The sequence below is a fragment of the Ictidomys tridecemlineatus genome, chromosome 13 (genome assembly GCF_052094955.1).
Source record: "Ictidomys tridecemlineatus isolate mIctTri1 chromosome 13, mIctTri1.hap1, whole genome shotgun sequence".
Classification (NCBI taxonomy): domain Eukaryota; kingdom Metazoa; phylum Chordata; class Mammalia; order Rodentia; family Sciuridae; genus Ictidomys; species Ictidomys tridecemlineatus.
In genome coordinates this window covers 99,163,907-99,183,148 of record NC_135489.1, presented here as the reverse complement: position 1 = coordinate 99,183,148, position 19,242 = coordinate 99,163,907, and the positions used below count along the sequence as shown (strand labels likewise).

The following is a 19,242-nucleotide window of genomic DNA, read 5'->3' as shown; positions in this document are numbered from 1 at the left end:
ACTTTATTCCATTATGATCAGATGAGATGCAAGGAATTATATAATATATATAATATATGTATATCTATATATTATATATATAGATATATAGATAGATAGTATTTATTTGCTTAGAGTTGCTTTGTAACCTAAAATGTGATCTGTTTTGGAGGTTTCATGAGTAGCTGAGAAAAAGTGAATACTGCCATTATTGGATGCATTATTATATATATGTCTATTCATTTGATTTATAATAATTTTTAGTCTGATGAGTCTTTACTGAGCTTGTCTGGATGACTTATCTGTTGGTGGGAGAAGTGTGTTGAAATTACCTGGTATTATTGTACTGGAGTCTCTGAATCCTTAAGTTGAGTTGTATCTGTTTTATGTAATTATGTGCGTAAATATTTACTATCATTAGACTTTGTTGGATTGTTCTCTTTACCAGTATGAAGTGACCTTATTTGTCTCTTCTAATTAATTTTGGCTTGGAGTCTGCTTTGTCAGATATAAAAGTAGCTATTCCTGCTTGTTTTCAGGCTTCATTTATAATATATGTATGTCTGCTTATAAGGTGAATCTTGCAAAGAACATGTAATTGGATCTTGTTGTTTCAGCCATTCTGCCACCCTATGCCTCCTAATTGGAAAGTTGAGACCATTTATCTTCATTGTTATTATATAGAAAGGTTTATTAATTCCTTCCATTTTGATTTATTTTTGATGTTTAATTTGGTCATGTTTCTAATTTGCTTAGATCTTTTTCAAGTGAGATTTGACTTGAATGTTTTGGGGTCTGTTTTTTATTTCTTTTGTTTGTAGTATGTAAGAATTTTCTGTAGTGGTAGCTTAGTAGTCGTGGATTCTTTTAATTTTGCTTAACTACTTCATCTTCAACTCTGAAGGCTAGCTCTGCAGGATATAGTAATCATGGTTGATGGTTATTTTATTTCACATTCATTCCACACTATCCTTGATTTTAGAATTTGCTGAAAAATTAGAATAATTAAGATTGGCTTTCCTCTAAATGTGACATTTTCCTCTGAGGCTTTCAATATATTTTTTTATAGTTTTTTATTTGTAGATGAACACAATACCTTTATTTTATTTGTTTTTATTTTTTGATGTGGAGACAGAGATTGAACCCAGTGCCTCACACATGCGAGGCAACCACTGTACCACTGAGCCCCAGCGCCAGCCCCGAGGCTTTCAATATTTTATTCTTGCTCCGTGTGTTAGTCATTTTAATTATAATGTGTCTTGGAGAAATCATTTTTGTGTGGGGCTGTACTGGTGATTGACCTCAGGGCACTTGACCACTAAGCCACATCCCTAGCTCTATTTTTTTGTGTTTTATTTAGAGACAGGGTGTCTCTGAGTTGCTCAGCACCTCACCATTGCAGAGACTGGCTTTGAATTCACAGTCTTTTTGCCTCAGCCTACTGTATCCTCCTTGGGCTGCGTAGTAAATGTTTGGTTAGCAGGCATCAGCATCACTGTACATTTCCATCAGGACTCTTGGGTGACCATGTACATTGTCAGTGATAGGAATCTTTTTTGTTTTTAATCCTGAGCAATAGTTCTTAACGTAGACTGGGTTCAGTGATGTTGTAGACAGATGTGTTGTCATTCAGACCTTGTTGTTCTATTTATAAAGCACAGGCAGAGTTTTAATGCAATTCTTCAAGGGCCCTAGGAGTTTTGAAGTGGTCAAAAGTGAGCAATGGATTCGACCACCAATTGCATTATTCCCTAACAAGAGAGTCAGCCTGTCCTTTGAATCTCTGAAGTCAGAAAATGACTTTGCTTTTCTATGAAAATCCTAGATGACCACTTCTTTCAGGAGAAGGGTGTTTCATCTGTGTTTGGAGACCTGCTGGCAGTGTAGCCACCTTCCTGAGGGGCGGAGCTGGATCTTCTGGGTAACTTGCAGCAGCTTCTTCATCAACACTTGCTGCCTCACCTTCATGCTGAGGAGATGTCTTCTTTCCTTAAACCTTAGGAACCAACCTGGGCTAGTTTCAGACTTTTCTTCCAGAGCTTCCTCACCCCTCAGCTTTCAGTGGATTGAAGAGAGATAGGGCCTTGCTCTGGATTAGGATTAAGGATTGTTGAAGCTGGCTTGATTTTTTTTTTTTTTTCCCCCATCCAGACAACTAGAACTTTATCTATGTCAGTAATGAGGCTCTTTGACTTTCATATCGTTTGTTTATTCATTGGAGTAGTACTGTGAATTTCCTTTAAGAATTTTCTCTTTGCATGTACAACTTTTGTCCAAGAGACCTAACTTCTGGTTTTTCTTAGTTTTCAACATGCCTTCCTAAGCTGTGCTTCAGTGTAAGCAATGTGTGCATGATTCGTATTTTCATTTGAATGCTTAGAGGGCATTGTAGGATTATTAATTGGCCTAATTTCAATTTGTGTCCCAGTTAAGTTTGCTTGTCTTATAAAAGCTTGTTTTGTGGTGACCCAAAATAATAACATCTGAAATCACTGATCACAGATCAGCTTAACAGGTATAAGTGCTGAGAAGGTTCAAAATGTGATAATTACTGAAAGGTGGCACAGAGACACATAGTGAGCTATGCATTTGAGAAAATGGCACCGATAAGACTTTTTGGCACTAGTTGTTACAAACCTTCAATTTGGAAAAAGTGTGTTATTTATTAAATAAAACAGTGAAACAATTAAATAAGACTGTATGTAAATATATATGAATACGTAAAAACAAATACATGTATATTTTTTCCTATTTATTCATACTGTGGATCTTAGGAACCTCAGTATATGATTTTTTTTTAATTGAGAACTTTTACCTTTCACTTACAGGGAGTACTTTATGGCTTTTCTGTGGCATATCTGAATTGTCAGCATCACTTCTCTTATAGTTTGTGGCCATTGTTAAGTAAAATAGGGGCTACTTGAACATTAACAGCTTGTCTGTACCAGTTCATCTCAAAACTGAGCCCCTAAGTGACTAATATTGTGTTGTGTATACAGTGTGGTTACTCTGGGAAAAAGGGAATGTGTTAGAACCAGAGTTAGGTCTTCATGCCTGGGGTGAGATGGAACAGGACAAAGCAAGGTTTCATCATACAACTCAAGTAGTGCATAATTTAAAACTTAAGAATTCTTGTTTATTTCTGGAATTTTCTACTTAATATTTTTGGACTGTCATGACTGTGGGTAACAAACAGTGCAAAATGAAAGTGTGGATTAGGAGCTATGCACCTGCCCAGTACTGGGATTGCTGGGCCTTGATAGTTGTTTTGAGGGACCTCCCTGTACTTCTCCATGATGTCTGTACTAATTTGCATTCTTATTCATAGAGCTCAGGAATTCCCTTTTCTTCATTTGCTATCATTTATTTTTGATAATAGCCATTTTAACTGGTGTGAGGTGATACAAAATGATAATTTTGTATTTTCCCTGATGATTAGTGATACTGAAAATTTTTTCATGTACTTGTTGACATTTTATACATCTTTTTATGAGAAGTTTTTGTTAACATCCTTTGCCATTTTTTTAGTCAGATTATTTATTCTTTCGCTATTGTTTTGCGTCTCTATATATTTTGCACATTAACCCCTTACCGGTTATATAGTTTACACATATTTTTCCCCATTTTGCAGGTTGTCTCTTTACTCTTTTGATTATTTTCTTTGTTATGTAGAAGCTGTTAGTTTGAAGTAATTCCATTTGTCTATTTTTCCTTTAGGTAATATTCTTGTTTTAAAAACTTAGTAAGTGGTTATTTTCCTGTGTATCTTTCTGTAAATACATGTTTCATTCAGTGGATTTATCTGTATTTATACTCTTAATTCTTTTCTTTCTTGTGTGTGTGTGTGTGTGTGTGTGTGTGTGACTTTGTTGAATAACTGTTGCCTAATTTTATTTTTTCTTTTTGATATGTATTTAGATTACTTACAGTTCTTTGCTGTTCTGCATATGCTCTGTTGAATGCTGTCTTGAGTATTTTTTGTTACATGATAGAGATTTTCTGTGTACCTGAGAACTGATGGACTGTATGATATGTGATTTGTTAGCCCCAGTTCTCACTCCCCTGGGAAGTGGGTGAGTTCACGTGCCCCAGCTCTAGCCATACTTGATATCATGTGTGGTCATAATTAATCTATAATGGATTAAAAAGAGAGTAGATAGCCACATGTATGCCTTGTATACCCCTCATTTATGAGTCTAAGCTGGTGGTGGGAAGGTAGAATGAATGTGAGAACAAAGGTGCTGGCACCACTCTGTAGTCATTTATGCTTATATGACTGTGTTTATTTGTATTTTTAGTGAGTAATTATGTTCAAATTTCTTAGTTTTCCTTTCTACTAGAATAACTGCTGGTATCATCCAAACACGGTCTCTTACTTTAAGAATGTGAAGGGGTCCTGAAGCTAGAAAGCTTGAAAAGTGTTGCTTTAAACATGTAATAGCTGTACAGAAAACCAATATTTTATTCTTGTTGAGAGTGGTCATCGGGAAGGAAAACAAAGGTAATTTAGTTCCTTTACTAGATGAAAAAATTAGTTGACTTTTAAAGTTTTGTATTAATTTTAAATAATTTTTCAATTCTTTGCCTTAAAATTTGTTTAAAACAAGATTATATTTGTAAATAAAATACTTTGCAGGTGCTGATCTTAAAGAAAGAGCCAAAATGCATGCCAGTGAAGTTGGACCTTTTGTCTCCAAAATAAGAGCGGTGATTAATGACATAGGTAAGCATAATTAAATTCTCCTTTTAGCATGCCAAAGATGATCTTCGATGTCAGACATAAATAGTTGCATATTGTCTTTATGTATAAACTTTGGTCATATACTTATATTATTACTCATGGCTAATAACTGGCAAATTTATTTGTTATTTATTTACTTTTAATGTTGATAGCAGCTTTATTCATAATTGCCAAAAATTGGAAATAAATGATTGAACAGACACACAAACTATATATCCATACTAACACAGCATCCTTAGCAGTTGAAAAGAACAAACTGATATGTGCAACAACATGGATGACTGTCAGACATTATGTTGAGCAAAATGAGCTAGATACAAAAGACTGCATACAATATGACTATATGCATAAGAAATTCAAAGGCTTGTGAAACATTTTACTCTTTGAGCAAAATCAGTTCTAAAAAAAATCTGATTAGTGCATTATAGTTATGCATAATGGTGAGGTTCATTTTGACATATTCATATATGTCATGTTTAATTTAAAAAATTATGTGAAATATTTTATAATTACAGATACCTCGTATATATATCTTTTAAATAACTGCCTACACAAAAAATTTATGGATTTGTATTTTTTTGTTTTTTATATAAATATGGTCATACTATTTCCTTAGAATTATAGTACATGTAGCAGTGTACTTTATTGTTATCAATTTTCAATTTTACTATTACATATTAATGTAGTCTTAGCTAAGATTTTAAATCATTTCTTCATTTAATGAACATTTTAGGTTTTAAAATTTTTTTCACTGTTTTTGTTATTTATACTCAATCAGTGAATGACCTTTAATGTGGGGACAAGTGCATCAAGTACTGCATACATGCCATATGTTAAGGGCATTGGAGTGGCAGGCCACTCTTCTTGTGCTGGGCGTGTGAGTGGCAGACCGCTTACTCACTAGGCACACCTCTGGGCGTGAAACTGTGTTGCGGTCCCTATGCTTGCTCCATAGCCTGCTCCTCGATTGGTTGCTGCAAGGACAGTTAGCAAAAATTGTATTGGTGGCTGCCTGTAATCTGCTCAGCTACTGTCTGAGTATATATACATGGTAACTGCGCAGTAAAATCAGACCTGCTTCTTGCTTGGTCTCTGGAGGGCTTGATCAGGGACTTCGTAGCCACTCTCTCCTCTGCCCTGTTCTGTGGACCTCCTCGCTAGACAAGAGAGAGCTTTTACATAAGAGACATTTTTGCATAGACACAGAGTCTTAAACATGAAGTTGCTATTCCAAGTATCATTTGTTCATTTTTTATTTTGTAAGTCCTATCAAATTGTATCCCACAAATATAATAATTTATTTATTAAAAATTTATTGGTACATTATAATTATATATAATAGTAGGATTCATTGTGCCATATTCTTACATATGCATGATTTGATCAGTCTCATCCTCCCTAATCTTCCCTTCTGTTCCACTCCTCCCGCTCCCTTCTCTTTGTCAAGAGAAAAGGTCAGCTAAACATATTAATTTGAAATTTTTCAACTAAGACATGCTTTCCCCCTCTGTAAGTTGTCTTTTCACATCCTTCATCCTTTTGTAGGATTATTTAATAAATATTTATTTTAAAGACTTTTCAGGACACGTTGCTGGGGATCAAACTGGGTCCTCTGGTGTTACAGGCAAGTGTGCTACCACTGAGTTATAACTCAAGCCCTAAAAGAATTTTGTCTGTTAATCTTTTGTTCAGTGTGATACAGATAATTTTAATGTACCACCCTAATTTGAGTTTATTAGCTTTAAATTTAAAACTTTTAGTATGTGGACAATACAAGGTTCCCATCTTTATTCTTTTTCCTTGAAGATTTTCTTTGTTGATTCTCATACTTTAGTTCTTTCAGATGAATTTAGTACTTAAAAAATTTTTTAAAAGCAAAGCAAAGAGGGAAAAAATACTCCGTTGGGTCTTTGATTGGAATGCCACAAAACTTGGACATTTTTATGATACTGAAACCTTTCCAAACATGGTATGCATGGCTCCTGTTTTGGAGGTTCATTCATTTGGGGTGGTGCTCTCATTCATTTTTAAATGACTTCAAGGAAGTTTAATGGTTTTTTTTACATTGGTCTTATTCTTCTCCCCCCCACCCCTAGTATTTATTTCTAGTTATTTTTTTAAGCATTTATGCCTTTAAATGTGATCTTCCTCCTACTTTTATAGCAATCTTATTATCGTAGGTCAATAGGACAGTTACTGAATTTTTATGTAGTTATTTTATATCAATCCAGCTTAGTAATAACTTGCATTATTGTTCTTCCTTAATTTGTATTTTCCACATGAAGTGTTCATTGCCTTATCAATCATTATCAATAAATAAAGCATTTTTATCTTTTATTTTCCCACATTTTTATTAGTGCCTTATAATTATACGTAATAGTGAGAGTCATTGTTACATATTTGTACATGCACATGATCCCAATAATTTAATCTTACATATTTTAATACATATATATTTTTACATTGGCTAAGACCCTTTATAATATTCATTTGTTGCAACCTTATCTGTTTTAATTTTGGTGAGATTGTTAATGTTTTTTAGTTGAGGAAAAAATGTCAAAGTTTGCCAAATGCTTTTAAAATGTCAGTTAGTATTTATTAGAATTTAGCTCAAATAGCCTGTAATATACAGAGTTATCTTAATAATTGACTTACCAGGGCTACGCTGTCCTGGTATGACTAGAATAAGCCCTACTTGATCATTGTGATTAGGGGTGGAAGTGGTTTTTAATATGGATTCAATTTTGAATATTTCTGGTGTAATCACAAATGAGATTGTTTTAATTTTGTTTTTTTTGGTTACTCTTTTCTGGTTTGTTAAAGTTTATTTTGTTCATAGAGCATGGTAAAGCTTTCCATCTTTTCCTGTGTGGTGTAGAGAAGTACTTTCTTACTTAACTGGCTGGTGGAATTTGTTTCCTCTTGGGGCCCAGTGTGGTTTTATTAGTGTCGTTACTCTCTACCCCTCTTTTTTTGGCTAAAATTTAAAGTTTTTTGTGTTGATTTGCATAGTGGTCATGGACTTAATTGCCTCTTCCTCCTGATCTGTGTCCTGTGCTGGTTTGGTCTTAGGCCCCTCCCTGCTTCTCTTTCCAGCTTAAACCTCAGGTTCAGATTCTCCTGAGACAGATAATGAATTTAGTTTAATGTCGATCAGAGAGCTCAGTCTTGGAAGTAAAATTTCATGTTCCCTGTAACTTTTTAAATATTGGATTTTAAATTAAGATTGGTCTCATTGTTTAAGTCACCCTAATGTTTTTTCCAGAATCTCCATTTATGGTTTCTGAACTTGGAACTCATCTTTGCAGCAGCATTTTTCTTTTCTGTGATATAATATAGCTTTTGTCCTCTACATCTTGATCTAGTCTCCTTTTATTCTCCAACAGCTCCTCAGTATTTCTTAATAATAATTTATTATTGCCACATTTTGGTAGATTTAAAAATCTTAAGGTATCTGTTGTGATGTTCAGTAAGATTTTGAAAGGCATGTAGAAACTTAAGTATCTTGCTCTAACCTACTTTTTTGATACGGGGAATTGAATCTAGGGGCTCTTAACTACTGAGACATATCCCTAGGGCTGCCCCCCTACCTTTTTCCCCCCTAGTCCCTTTTATATTTTATTTAGAGTCTCACTAAGTCTCTTAGGGCCCTAGTAAGTTGCTGAGTCATTGCTTTGAACTTGTGATCCTTCTGCCCCAGCCTCTTGAGCCACTGGGATTACAGGCAAGTGGCCACTGTGCCCAGCCTAATATGTGAAAACTAGAGGCAGGCGAACTTTCTTAAAAGAAGTAATATGATAGGCTCTGCAGGCAATGTGATCTCTGTTGCAGCTACTCAACTTTGACATTACAGTGTAAAAGGAGACTCAGACCATGTTTGAACATTTGTATAAGCAAATGTACATGGCTCTTTTTGCAGTAAAGTTTTATGCATACTGAAGCTTTAATTTCATAAAATTTTTGTGTGTCATGAAATAATATTTAAATTTTTTGTTAGCTATTTAAAATATAAAAAGCAGTTTTAGCTCATAGTGTGTACTAGAATGAAATTAAGCACTGACCACCCTCCCTAAAACAATCTGTTTTCTTTTTTTTTTTTTTTTAAGGGAGAGGGAGACGGAGAGAGGGAGAGAGGGGGAGAGAGAGAGAGAGAGAACTGTTTAATATTTATTTCTTAGTTTTTGGTGGATACAACATCTTTATTTTTATGTGGTGCTGAGGATCGAACCTAGTGCCCTGCACATGCCAGGCGAGCGCGCTACCGCTTGAGCCACATCCCCAGCCCAAATCTCAGTTTTCTTCTAATTTCTTTATTTTTCCTCATTTGAAATTAATTCTACCTTCCATTCTTTTAATTTGTTTAGTTTTAAAATTGACCGGTTTCCAGTTCTAACTTGGACAGCTTGCTTCATGGTTAGCTCAGGAAATTTTCATTGTTATTTGGAGACTTAAGGGTTTTAAGTTCTTTATATTCTGTGGTAGGGAGCTTAAGATATTACACTTAGGGATTTGCATTCTTGGTAAGATTTAGGAACCAGAATGGAGCATAAAACTTGCTAATGAGTAGAGGGATAGAAGGAGTAGGAAGAAAAAACAAAAACCACAAGTTCCTATAGTCTTAAAAAATGGAAGGACAGAGCTGGGGATATAGTTCAGTTGGTAGAATGTTTGCCTGCCATGACAAGGACCTGGGTTCAATCCCCATTGCCACCAAAAACCAAAAACAAACAAAAAAAAAAAAAGAAAAAAGAAGCATACAAATTAAGAACAAACTAAGTAAGATGCTGTTGAAATATGGCTAATGGTTACCATTAATATCAGTTAATGATATTAAGTCAGTTAAACTTGCTATTAAAGTTAAAATCCCCAGTTATGTGTTGTTAACAATGGCGACATCTTGTGTAGCTATTTTTGTACCAGAAGATTGCTAACCAAAAGAAAGGGATAGGTTAAAAAAAAAGTCATTATTAATGAGTTACTATATATGATAAAGGTTATTTTTCAGGAAGCATAACCCTAAGCCTGTGTATATACAGATAAAATGATACGGAAAAATTGGCTAATTTATTATCATCAGTGAAATTATAATCATTGTGGATAATTTCAACTCATCTCCTTCAATTTATCATGAGGTTAAAACCACAAAGTTAATAAAGATAATGATTTAAACATGGTTGCCAAGTTTGGTTTAATGAACTCTTAACCCCAGATCAGAGAAAACTATTGTTCTCATGAATACAAAAAATGTGTTATCCGGCCCCCCAAATTTGTTAAATTTCAGAAAATTGATACACAGAGACCACGTTTGCTGTTCACAATATAGGTAAGTTAGAAACAAAATATGCCAACATAGAAAACCAAATATTTGTCAATTTAAAAGAAACTATTAATTAGCTCATGAGCCAGAGGAGGAACTGTAGAGGGGGAAAAAGAATTCTAAGCATAAATCATTAGGCTGAGCATGGTGATGCATCCTGTAATCCCATTGACTTTGGAGGCAGAGGCAAGAGGGATGCAAGTTTGAGGATAGCTGTAGCATCTTAGTGATACCGTGTCTCAAAATAAAAATAAAAAAGAACTGGGGTATAGTTCAGTGACAAAGGACTCCTGGGTTAAATCCCCACTACTGAGAGAAAAAAAGAAGAAGGGGAAGAAGAGGATTGATTGTTGTATATTCAATACATGAGATTTGGCCAAAGAGTTACTTGAGGGAAATTCACAATCTTGAATTCATATGTTAGTAAGAGAAAAATCAGTGATAATAAATAACTAAGCTTTACCTTAAAAAGTTATTTTGAAAAGTTGTAAACCCAAGAAAGTTCAGGGAACTTTCAGAGGCAAGAAGAGGAACAATAGAGAGGAACAAATTCTCAGCCAAGCCCTTTCAAGGGAGTACAGTGTATTTAATAATACACTGCAAATGAAAAAAGACAAGATTATAGCCACTGTAGAGACTGTGAAGATAAAAAGAAAATGTCTTGAGAAAATTGTGCCAGTAAACATGAGATTTTGGTTTCAGTGGGCTGGGTATATAGCTCAGTTGGTAGAGTGTTTACCTAGCATGCACAAGTTTCTGGGTTCAACCCCCAGCATTGGAAAACCAAACCAAAACAGAACAAAAGCAAACAACAACAACAACAAAAAAAAAAAAAAAAAAGGAAGAAATCTTGGGTAGAATAGTTTTAAATGTTGAAGATGTACATTTCAGGCATTTTGCTGAACTTGCAAAGAACAGATCATTACAATCTTATATAAATGATTCTACAGTCAAGTCTAGTGAGAATTTACTTCTAAACTCAACTTTTCACATCTATATCATCATTTTACACCTGTGTACCCTTTATACCTAAGTATAAAAGAAACAGTGGGAGAAAGGAATATGAGGAACTCATCTATATGAGTATAGATGAAATCTAGCTGGTTGTCAAAAAAGACCAAGGAATGTAAGGGTGGTTTCTATTTGAAAGAATTAATTTTTATTTATGATATTTAGCAATTAAGTTAAAGCATAGATTGAGAAAAAGCATTTGAGAAATATCAACAGGTATTCATGAAAAAAAGCTCACAGTTAATTAGAAATAGAAGGAAACTCATTAGCCCTGTGAAAAGCATCTGTGAAATGTTAGAGGCCATTTTCTAAAATCAGTAATGAGGTAAGAGACCACTCCCATCACCATCTCTGTCCAGTTCTGTTCTGAAGTCCTGTCTGTATAGAAAGGTAAGTAAAGACTGAAAAAGAAGAAGTGACACTGTCCTGAGTCCTCTACATCAAAAAGCTAAAAGGATCAACTGGGTACAGTGGGACACACCTGCATTCTCCTTACTCAGGAAGCTTTGGCAGAAGGATTGTAAGTTTGAGGCCAGCCTAAGAGACAGTGAGACCCTGCATCAAAATATAGTTTTAAAAAAAGAACTAGGAATGTGAGGTTCTGGGTTCAATCTTTGACGTCGCAAAAACATAAAAACCCTGCAAATTCTCAGCATTGATTTAGTGAGGAACATGAGCAAAAAGCAACCCCAAATAGCCAACTACTTCTACTAAAGTAGGAGGAAATGAGGAGGTCTTATTAGTACTCAAGACTTATTTTAATGACATAGAAATTAAGGTGATACATTATTTGCATTGTGATAGACAGGTGGCCCACTGGAGTGGAACACTGTCTGATTGAAGCTCAGGCCCTGGGGAACAAATTTGGGATCTGTGCAGGTAAAAGAAGATGGGATGCACAGTTGGGATTGTAGACATGCTTTATTCAGAGGCAGCAGCCACCCCCAGCCTGAGTCTCTGCATAGGCCTTTATTGTATGCAGGCCCAACAAAGAAGACACAGCGCCAGCAGGTTACATCTGCATGCCATGAGCAGATGTTTGTGACCTTGGGTCCATATTGCTGAATGGAGGTGTTTATGACCTGGACTGTATACTTAAACATAGCTGGTCAGAAATCTCAGTCAAGAAGCCTAACTGTGTAGCCATCTTGGATCTGACCCACAAACACAGAACTCCAAAACAGATCCACCCAAGTAGGGAAACTTAGATATGACAGAGGTAGCGATGTGGATTGCTAGGGAATGGCAGACCTATTAAGTAATTAATGACAAAGCTATTAAATAAATAATTAATTATGAAGAAACCACATAAAAGGAAAGATTGATAAATTCTACCAAATTAAACTTAAGAAACCTGTTCTTCAAAAATTACTGTACATAAAATAGAGTCACAAACTGGGAGAAAATACTTGAAGCAGGTGCTAAAGGATTTGTGTATATACATTTGCACAGAGGAATGGACACTCAGCGAGACCACAGCTTTGTGGTCAGTACGAGGGCACCACAGAGAGGACTTCACACTAGAGCAGGAGAAGGGGGTGAACCTGGAACGATGGTCAGCCTCATTAGTAATTGTGGAAATGCAAAGTAAGACACAGTGGAAGGCTGTTCTGTCCATAGCATTATCCAGAAATGTTTAAACTTTGTACTGCTAAGAGCTCGTGAGGAAGCAGATCACCAGCAAGAACATTTGACACACTTCCAAAGGGAGACAAATTGGTCAAGTTGCTTAGGGAACCAGGTTGATATTGCCTTACATATTAGAATGTCCACATTTCATGAAACTTTGTAGTTTACTTTTTAGGGGGCATTTACCTAGAGGGGTGACTTTAAGCCTTTTTGCTAACCCCATAGTAAGAAAGAAATCTACAGTTTGGCCCCTTGAACACATAGTGCTGGGTGAGTATCAAAACTCATCTTCTTTTCCTTGTGTACTACAGTTGATGCTACCCTATGCTATATTTTTTTTTAAAGCCTAATTTTGATCTACTAATGAAGGCTTGGTATTTGGATTTGAAAATACATTGGTCTATAGACAGTTTTGTATATGTGCCCTAGGGACGCTTCCATTGTTAATAGCAGAAAGATGACAACATCCAAATCTCGATGACTGGAGAATGGGTGAATGTTTTGTGTATATTTGTACAATTAGATACTAGTCAGCATTGCATATAAATGAGTAATATACCCATGTAAGAGTATGGATGAATATTTGAAGCAATATGATCTTTTTTATAAACAGCATGGAAAATTAAACAGTTTATAGTTTGTGGATGTGTAAATGAAATCACACTTGTACATAAGAAAAATTCGAAAAAGATGAACACGGGTTTGGCAAGTGTTGGTTTCCTTTGGGTTTGGGAAGGCAGGTGAAGAGAGCAAGTGGACAGAAAAGTATTAGCTCTGACCTTGCTGTACTTGGAGTATTAATTATATGGGAGTTGTTGTTATGCTTCATTATGTGTATGTGAATATATTCTTCATATGTGCCAAGTTAGATCAAACAATTTTTTAAGATTCATATATATTGAGTCCTGAAGACATTTCTTATTTATTGAATAGTTTTGTTTTTATTTTTTCTTATATTTTTCTTATTTTCAAGGAAAGCCAAAATTCTACATTTTCAAAAATATTTTCTAGTTTTAAGGCTTTTCAAGGGAGAGAAATTCTTTTCAAGGGAGAGAAATCCATTTTCAACCTTAATAAAGTGGACTAACAGACCAGACATTGCAGGAAGAACATTTGATACACTTCTTATTTCTTGGTCCTTACTTCACTAATTCTTCTCATATTATTTGTTCATTTTCTGAGAGAAGAGCTTGCTAGATTAATTTTTTCCTTGGGAGAAGGTGGCTTGGCTGGTGGATGGTCATGGATTTGGTGGCAGAAGATCCTGCCTATTCTTATGGGGCTCCTTCATATTCAGACCCAGTGGTTAAGTACCCTGAGTATGTGTTGTGGGGCCTGCCCATTCTCCCTCAAGGTGGGTGTTAAAATTTCAGGCTGTGAAGCTATAATTTTATTTTGCAATTGTAGTATCAGTTATGGGACAAGTCAGGGTTTATCCTGCCTTTTGGACATCACTTCCCTGCCTTGTCCTGTGAAGTTTACATTTCCCACAACTGGAGACTCTCTCTGTGGGTCTGAGGGGCAAATAGCCATTGATATTTCCTGTGCTCTGCTTGTTTTTAGTGAAAGATTCTGAGGAACTTAAAGCTGCTGAACTTTCGTGAAAACTAGTTTATTAAAATACAGATCAGAAAGAAGTTCCTTATTTTCACTTACATTTTTTATGTTAGTGTTCCTAACTTCTTAGAAAGTCTGTTCTTTCTAAACAGTAACTCCAAAATCCTAGAAAAAAAATTCATTTATTTTGTTTTTAAAAAGAAAAGTGATGTGGCTTTTTTGACATGCTTCATTCAGAGGAAATGGAGAGTTATCAGATTCCTAAGACATTGATTATTGTTACAAGTCTCTTCCCCTCTTCAAGTATGAAGTATCTCTGTTGAAAGTAACAAATCCATTATTTTGAAGTATTAGGCCTCAGCAAGGAAACACAGACATAGAATGATTAGAGTCTACAAACATTGTAGTTTCCAGGGCTTCCTGGTGTACACCTTCCTTGCAGGTTTTCCTGGTTGTGGCAGGATGTGCATCACAATGGGGACCAAAATTATGCAGATTACCAGTATAGAGTATAGAGAGTCGACATGTTACTTGTGTGTCCACTGATGGCCACTCTTATGTATTTACTTCTTTTTTGTGGCACTCTAATCTGTGTTAGGCATGTACCCTCTATCACTGAGCTACATCCTGGTCCTCCTTCTTATCTTTAGCAAGGATTTAGATTAGTTGACAGTTCATGCAGAGCTGAGAAACATGTTTGAAATTCTGTCTTAGATACAAACTCTGAGGAGTTGGGCCCAATTCTCTCTTTTTGAGGCCTTCAACAATTAGTACTTAGTAATGAAGATATATTTAAAATAGTTTTTCACTCAAATATTACATTGTAGATTCTAATGTGAGGTAAAATGTTGTTTTTCTGAGTGATCTTGCACAGTACTCCTTCAAAATGTCAGGAATTTCCAGCTTCCTATTCCTTTCTCTGATGAAATAAAATTGCAGAAACTTTCATTTAGCTTTGTAAATGTAGGCTGAATTTGCTTTGAAATGCAGATAATTACCTTAAAAGGGGCAGATTTTGAATCCTCTACCTAACTAAAGTCTTTTTTCTAAAGATTTTGGTAAAAGGTTTTATAAAAAGAAATAATTTTTGAAAATTTTGTACTCTCTGGTTATATTTTCTTCATGTGATTGAAATTCTACAATTCATGTACTTTTTTTTCCTATCAGAAAAAGTTGTATTTCTTTGTCAAATACAAAAAAGATATTTTTGTGCAATAGATGAACAAATCTGTATGAAAAAATGATGTAAATTTTATGGGATAAATCTCAAGGAGTGCTTTTCATTTTATTTTTGTTATTGTGTTTTTGAATTTTAGAATTGGGACATATTTGAAGTTTAGAATTGAAAGGCTTAAAGTAGCATGAAGTAAGTCACTAACAACTTAAAACAAATTTACCTTAGTATAGTAGATGCACACACATATCAAACTTATCTGGGCTGCCCTTGGCAGAGATTTTTTTACTGGAATCACACTCTACTTATGCCTTAGCCTAGCTGTGTTTGTGCAAGAAAAATTTCCTTAAGGTTTTGTTATCTATATGATCTTTCCTCCTACTATATTTATATTAAGCTTGTAGTTACATTATATCTCACAATATGATGGGACTCTCAGGATGTCAAAAGATCCCCTGGGCTTAACATTTTTCACAAACATGTAAGATGTTTATTTTCTTGTAGAGAAATTGCATTTTACACATTATTAAACTGAACTCCTCTGAATTGTTTTGTTATAAGTTTACAGAGGCATACTGGTTGAACAGAATCTCTTCATATGGATTCTAATCTTCTGCCATCTGGTACTTTCCATATCTCCTCCCTGTTGTAAGAAATAAGTGGACTTCATTTTTTGCAACCCTGCCTGGTAACTAGCATGGTAACCGGTACATGGTAGGCAGACCCAAATACAAGGGCAAATGGGCTGGGATCCAGCTGGGGCAGACATGGGAGCCAAAGGGTAATTCTTTCTTCCTGTCTTCATATTGGACTTTCTCCTGGAGTTTCTTTCAGTTTGCCTTTAACTAATATTCTAAGAATCATGCTGAAACTTGCCTGCATCTTAATTTCTCTTTCTACCCCCGCTCCCTTTTAATCCTGTTATGTGAACGAGGATGATAGAATGAACATGGATGAAGCAGTTCTTGGATGGGGTCTGCTGTTGGAAATTGGGACAAACTGCACCTTATCTAGATGGGGGTAGCAGGTGTAACTTAAGAGTTAAAGTTTACATCCAAGTGGAGATTTTAGACAAGTAGTCAGATTTGAGAGGCACATTTGGGAGTCATCAGAATGTTGATGCTATGCAGAACTGTGGCACTGGCTAAGGCACAGGGGTGGGGGTGGTGGGGTGGTGGGGGTGGTGGGGGTGGGGTGTTACTGTAGAAAGAGGAGAACCAGAAAGATAGTCCCACCAGAGTATGGAGGGAGGAAGAATCCATTTATTTGAAAGAAAATGTTTTAAGGGGAGTTAAATCAAATGCCCCTGAGAGGTCAAACTAGATGACTGATAAGAATTGCTGCTAGATTTTGCATCATTGTTTTCAGTGACATTAACAGGCATTTAATTTTTTTTATGTTTTATTTTTGTAGAAAGTTGTTAGGAGTTTGGGACAGCTGCTTTCTTACCTGGGAAATTATAAACAAGCTGCATTTCTTGGGCAGTTTTGGGAGTGTACTCCCCTCTCCCTTACACTGTAGTCTGATTATTGTTTTTTTTTGTTGTTCTAGGTCCTATTAAGAAAAAAACAAAAATCCTAGTTATTTTAAAAATATCTTGTTATAGATGAATATTTCCCATGAAGTATTTAAGTATTATATAAATAAAATTATTTGATAAGTTTTCTCTAAAAGATATGTATGTACATTTCTATGAAGTATAATATCTGATTTATTGTGGCTTAGAAATAATAGTTTCTGACATAAGATCCAGTATTTCAGCATGAATAAGGCATGAATAATTTTTGACTGAAGTTTCAAGTGTTGTATTTGTCACTTAACACATTTAGTAGTTGTAATCACTTTAATTATATAAAAAGTTACTAGGAAATATACTTGTAAAGTATAAATCTACTTAAAAATTTTCCTACTTATTAGCATTTAGAGGTTTATGAGTAGTGAATACTGAAGAGTGTGCACAGATTTGAGGTACATCCCTTTTAAACTGTTCATGTGATTTAGTGTACCTAACACTAAACAGAAGACATAGAGATGACTGATTTTTTTTTTTTTTTTTTTTTAGATTTTGGTGATTATCACCATTTTATGTAAGTCATAAGTTTTTTCAGGCATTTCATTTTTATTTCACTTTATCTGAAATAAAGTGTAGCTTATTCTGAAAATAATTAGTACCACAGTAACTGTGGTCGTATCATTTGGGAGGTTGTATTTTATGTTTATATATATTATATTTTCTTTCTCTAAGTGATTGACTTTTATTTTGTATATATTTTATTAAGAATTACTTAATTTTAGAGATTGCAAAATTGACCCATCTGTGACATAGACGGTATATTTATATTTATTATGAATTTTGCATTTGTTTGAGGGTCAAGAAAAAGTTTTAAAATATTAAGTAATGTAGTTAAATTATGTGCAGTACAGCATATATTTTACTTCTTCATTTTCCTAATTTGAAATAAAGACTGGAAATGCAAAGTGCTGAATTATGGTGTTTGAAAGATTGGTTAATAGAACATGCCAGCTAATTGCCTTGATTTGTCTTCCACGTAGTGAGTTACAGATCTCGATTTTAGTTTTCTTTATCCTCTTGCCAAGAATGTTGGAAAATGAAAGCAAGTGTCTAGAAGTCAATTATTTTCCGAGTTGTTAACATCTCTGCCTTGTTGAATCATAGCTAAGTTTATATTTAAACTTGACAATTTATGATTTACGACAGTCCTTCCTTGTTTGCAATTTACTCACGTTGTGACTTTTGCCAGTTTGGGGAAAAATTGTACTTTTTACGTAGGAGCAATGGCTTAAGCAAGCTGTGTTGTTCCAGAATATTACTCTAGAATTGGACAAGACCAAAAAAGGAATTCACTAATTATTTTTGGTTCTTTTTCCTTTTTTCCCCTCCCTCCCTCCCTCCCTCCCTCCCTCCCTCCCTCCCTCCCTCCCTCTCTCTCTCTCTCTCTCTCTCTTCCTTCCCTCTCTCCCTCTCTTCCTTCCCCTCTCTTCCTGTCCCCCCTCTCCTTCCCTCCCTGCTCCCCCTGTCTCTTTTTCTTTTTTTAGGTATTGGATATGGAACCCAGGGATGCCCTAGCATTGAGCTACTTCCCTAACCTTGTATTTTTTATTTTGAGACAGGGTCTTGTCAAGTTGCCCAAGCTGACCTTGAACTTGCATCCTTTTTCTGTCTCACCCTCCTTAGTAGGTGGAGTTTCAGGCACACATCATTATGCCCAGCCTTTTTTCTGTTGATCGTTTTTAATTCCTTAGGAATATTTGAATGTATGTTTATTATAAACATTTAAACTCTTCATTGCCGTTTCCTGCATCTTTCTCTTACACATAAGTAATCATTGCTAATGTGTGCATTTTTAGACCTTTCCTTGACTTTTGCATGAAATGTGTATATATCAGTAGATAGGAGGCTCTCTTTTCCCTCCTGTTACCCTTGTAAGGATTGGGAGTTGTTTTCTCCGTACTTGGCTGGGGTTCCATACCTGGCTGTTTAAGGGCTCTTACTCCCTTTTTGTGATGTTCTGCTTGTAGCTGGAGTTTGCTCTGTGATCTGGGTGGAGTCATTTTCTTGCTAGATGAATATAGGTCCTTCACTTGTCTAAATGGGGTGGTGTTAACCTTCCTGTCATTATGATTTTCTGTACTTTATTATTTTGCTTACTTTACATTTTGAAAATTATTTTAATTATGTTCTATATTTTCTGTTTATGGATTTTATTTCAATAACGTGAAAGAGTTGTATTTTTGTACTACCTTATCTTTATTTTATGAATTATACTTGATCCATTGTTTTGTTTAGAAAGTTCTCTTGACTTCCTACTCCAA

The 19,242-nt window shown here is 35.1% G+C and overlaps 1 protein-coding gene across 4 annotated transcripts in view; it reads left to right on the top strand.

The window, feature by feature from the left end:
- Auh (AU RNA binding methylglutaconyl-CoA hydratase) overlaps positions 1-19,242 on the top strand; it is a 159,105-nt gene that overhangs the window by 41,286 nt on the left and 98,577 nt on the right. For all 4 annotated transcript variants that reach the window (XR_013430008.1, XM_078030672.1, XM_078030673.1 and 1 more), the window contains one exon: positions 4,616-4,702. Coding sequence is in view for 3 of the 4 variants with exons in the window: in XM_078030672.1 (XP_077886798.1) it covers positions 4,616-4,702 (87 nt within the window). In the remaining variant the exon portion in view is untranslated. The remainder of the gene's footprint in view (positions 1-4,615; positions 4,703-19,242) is intronic.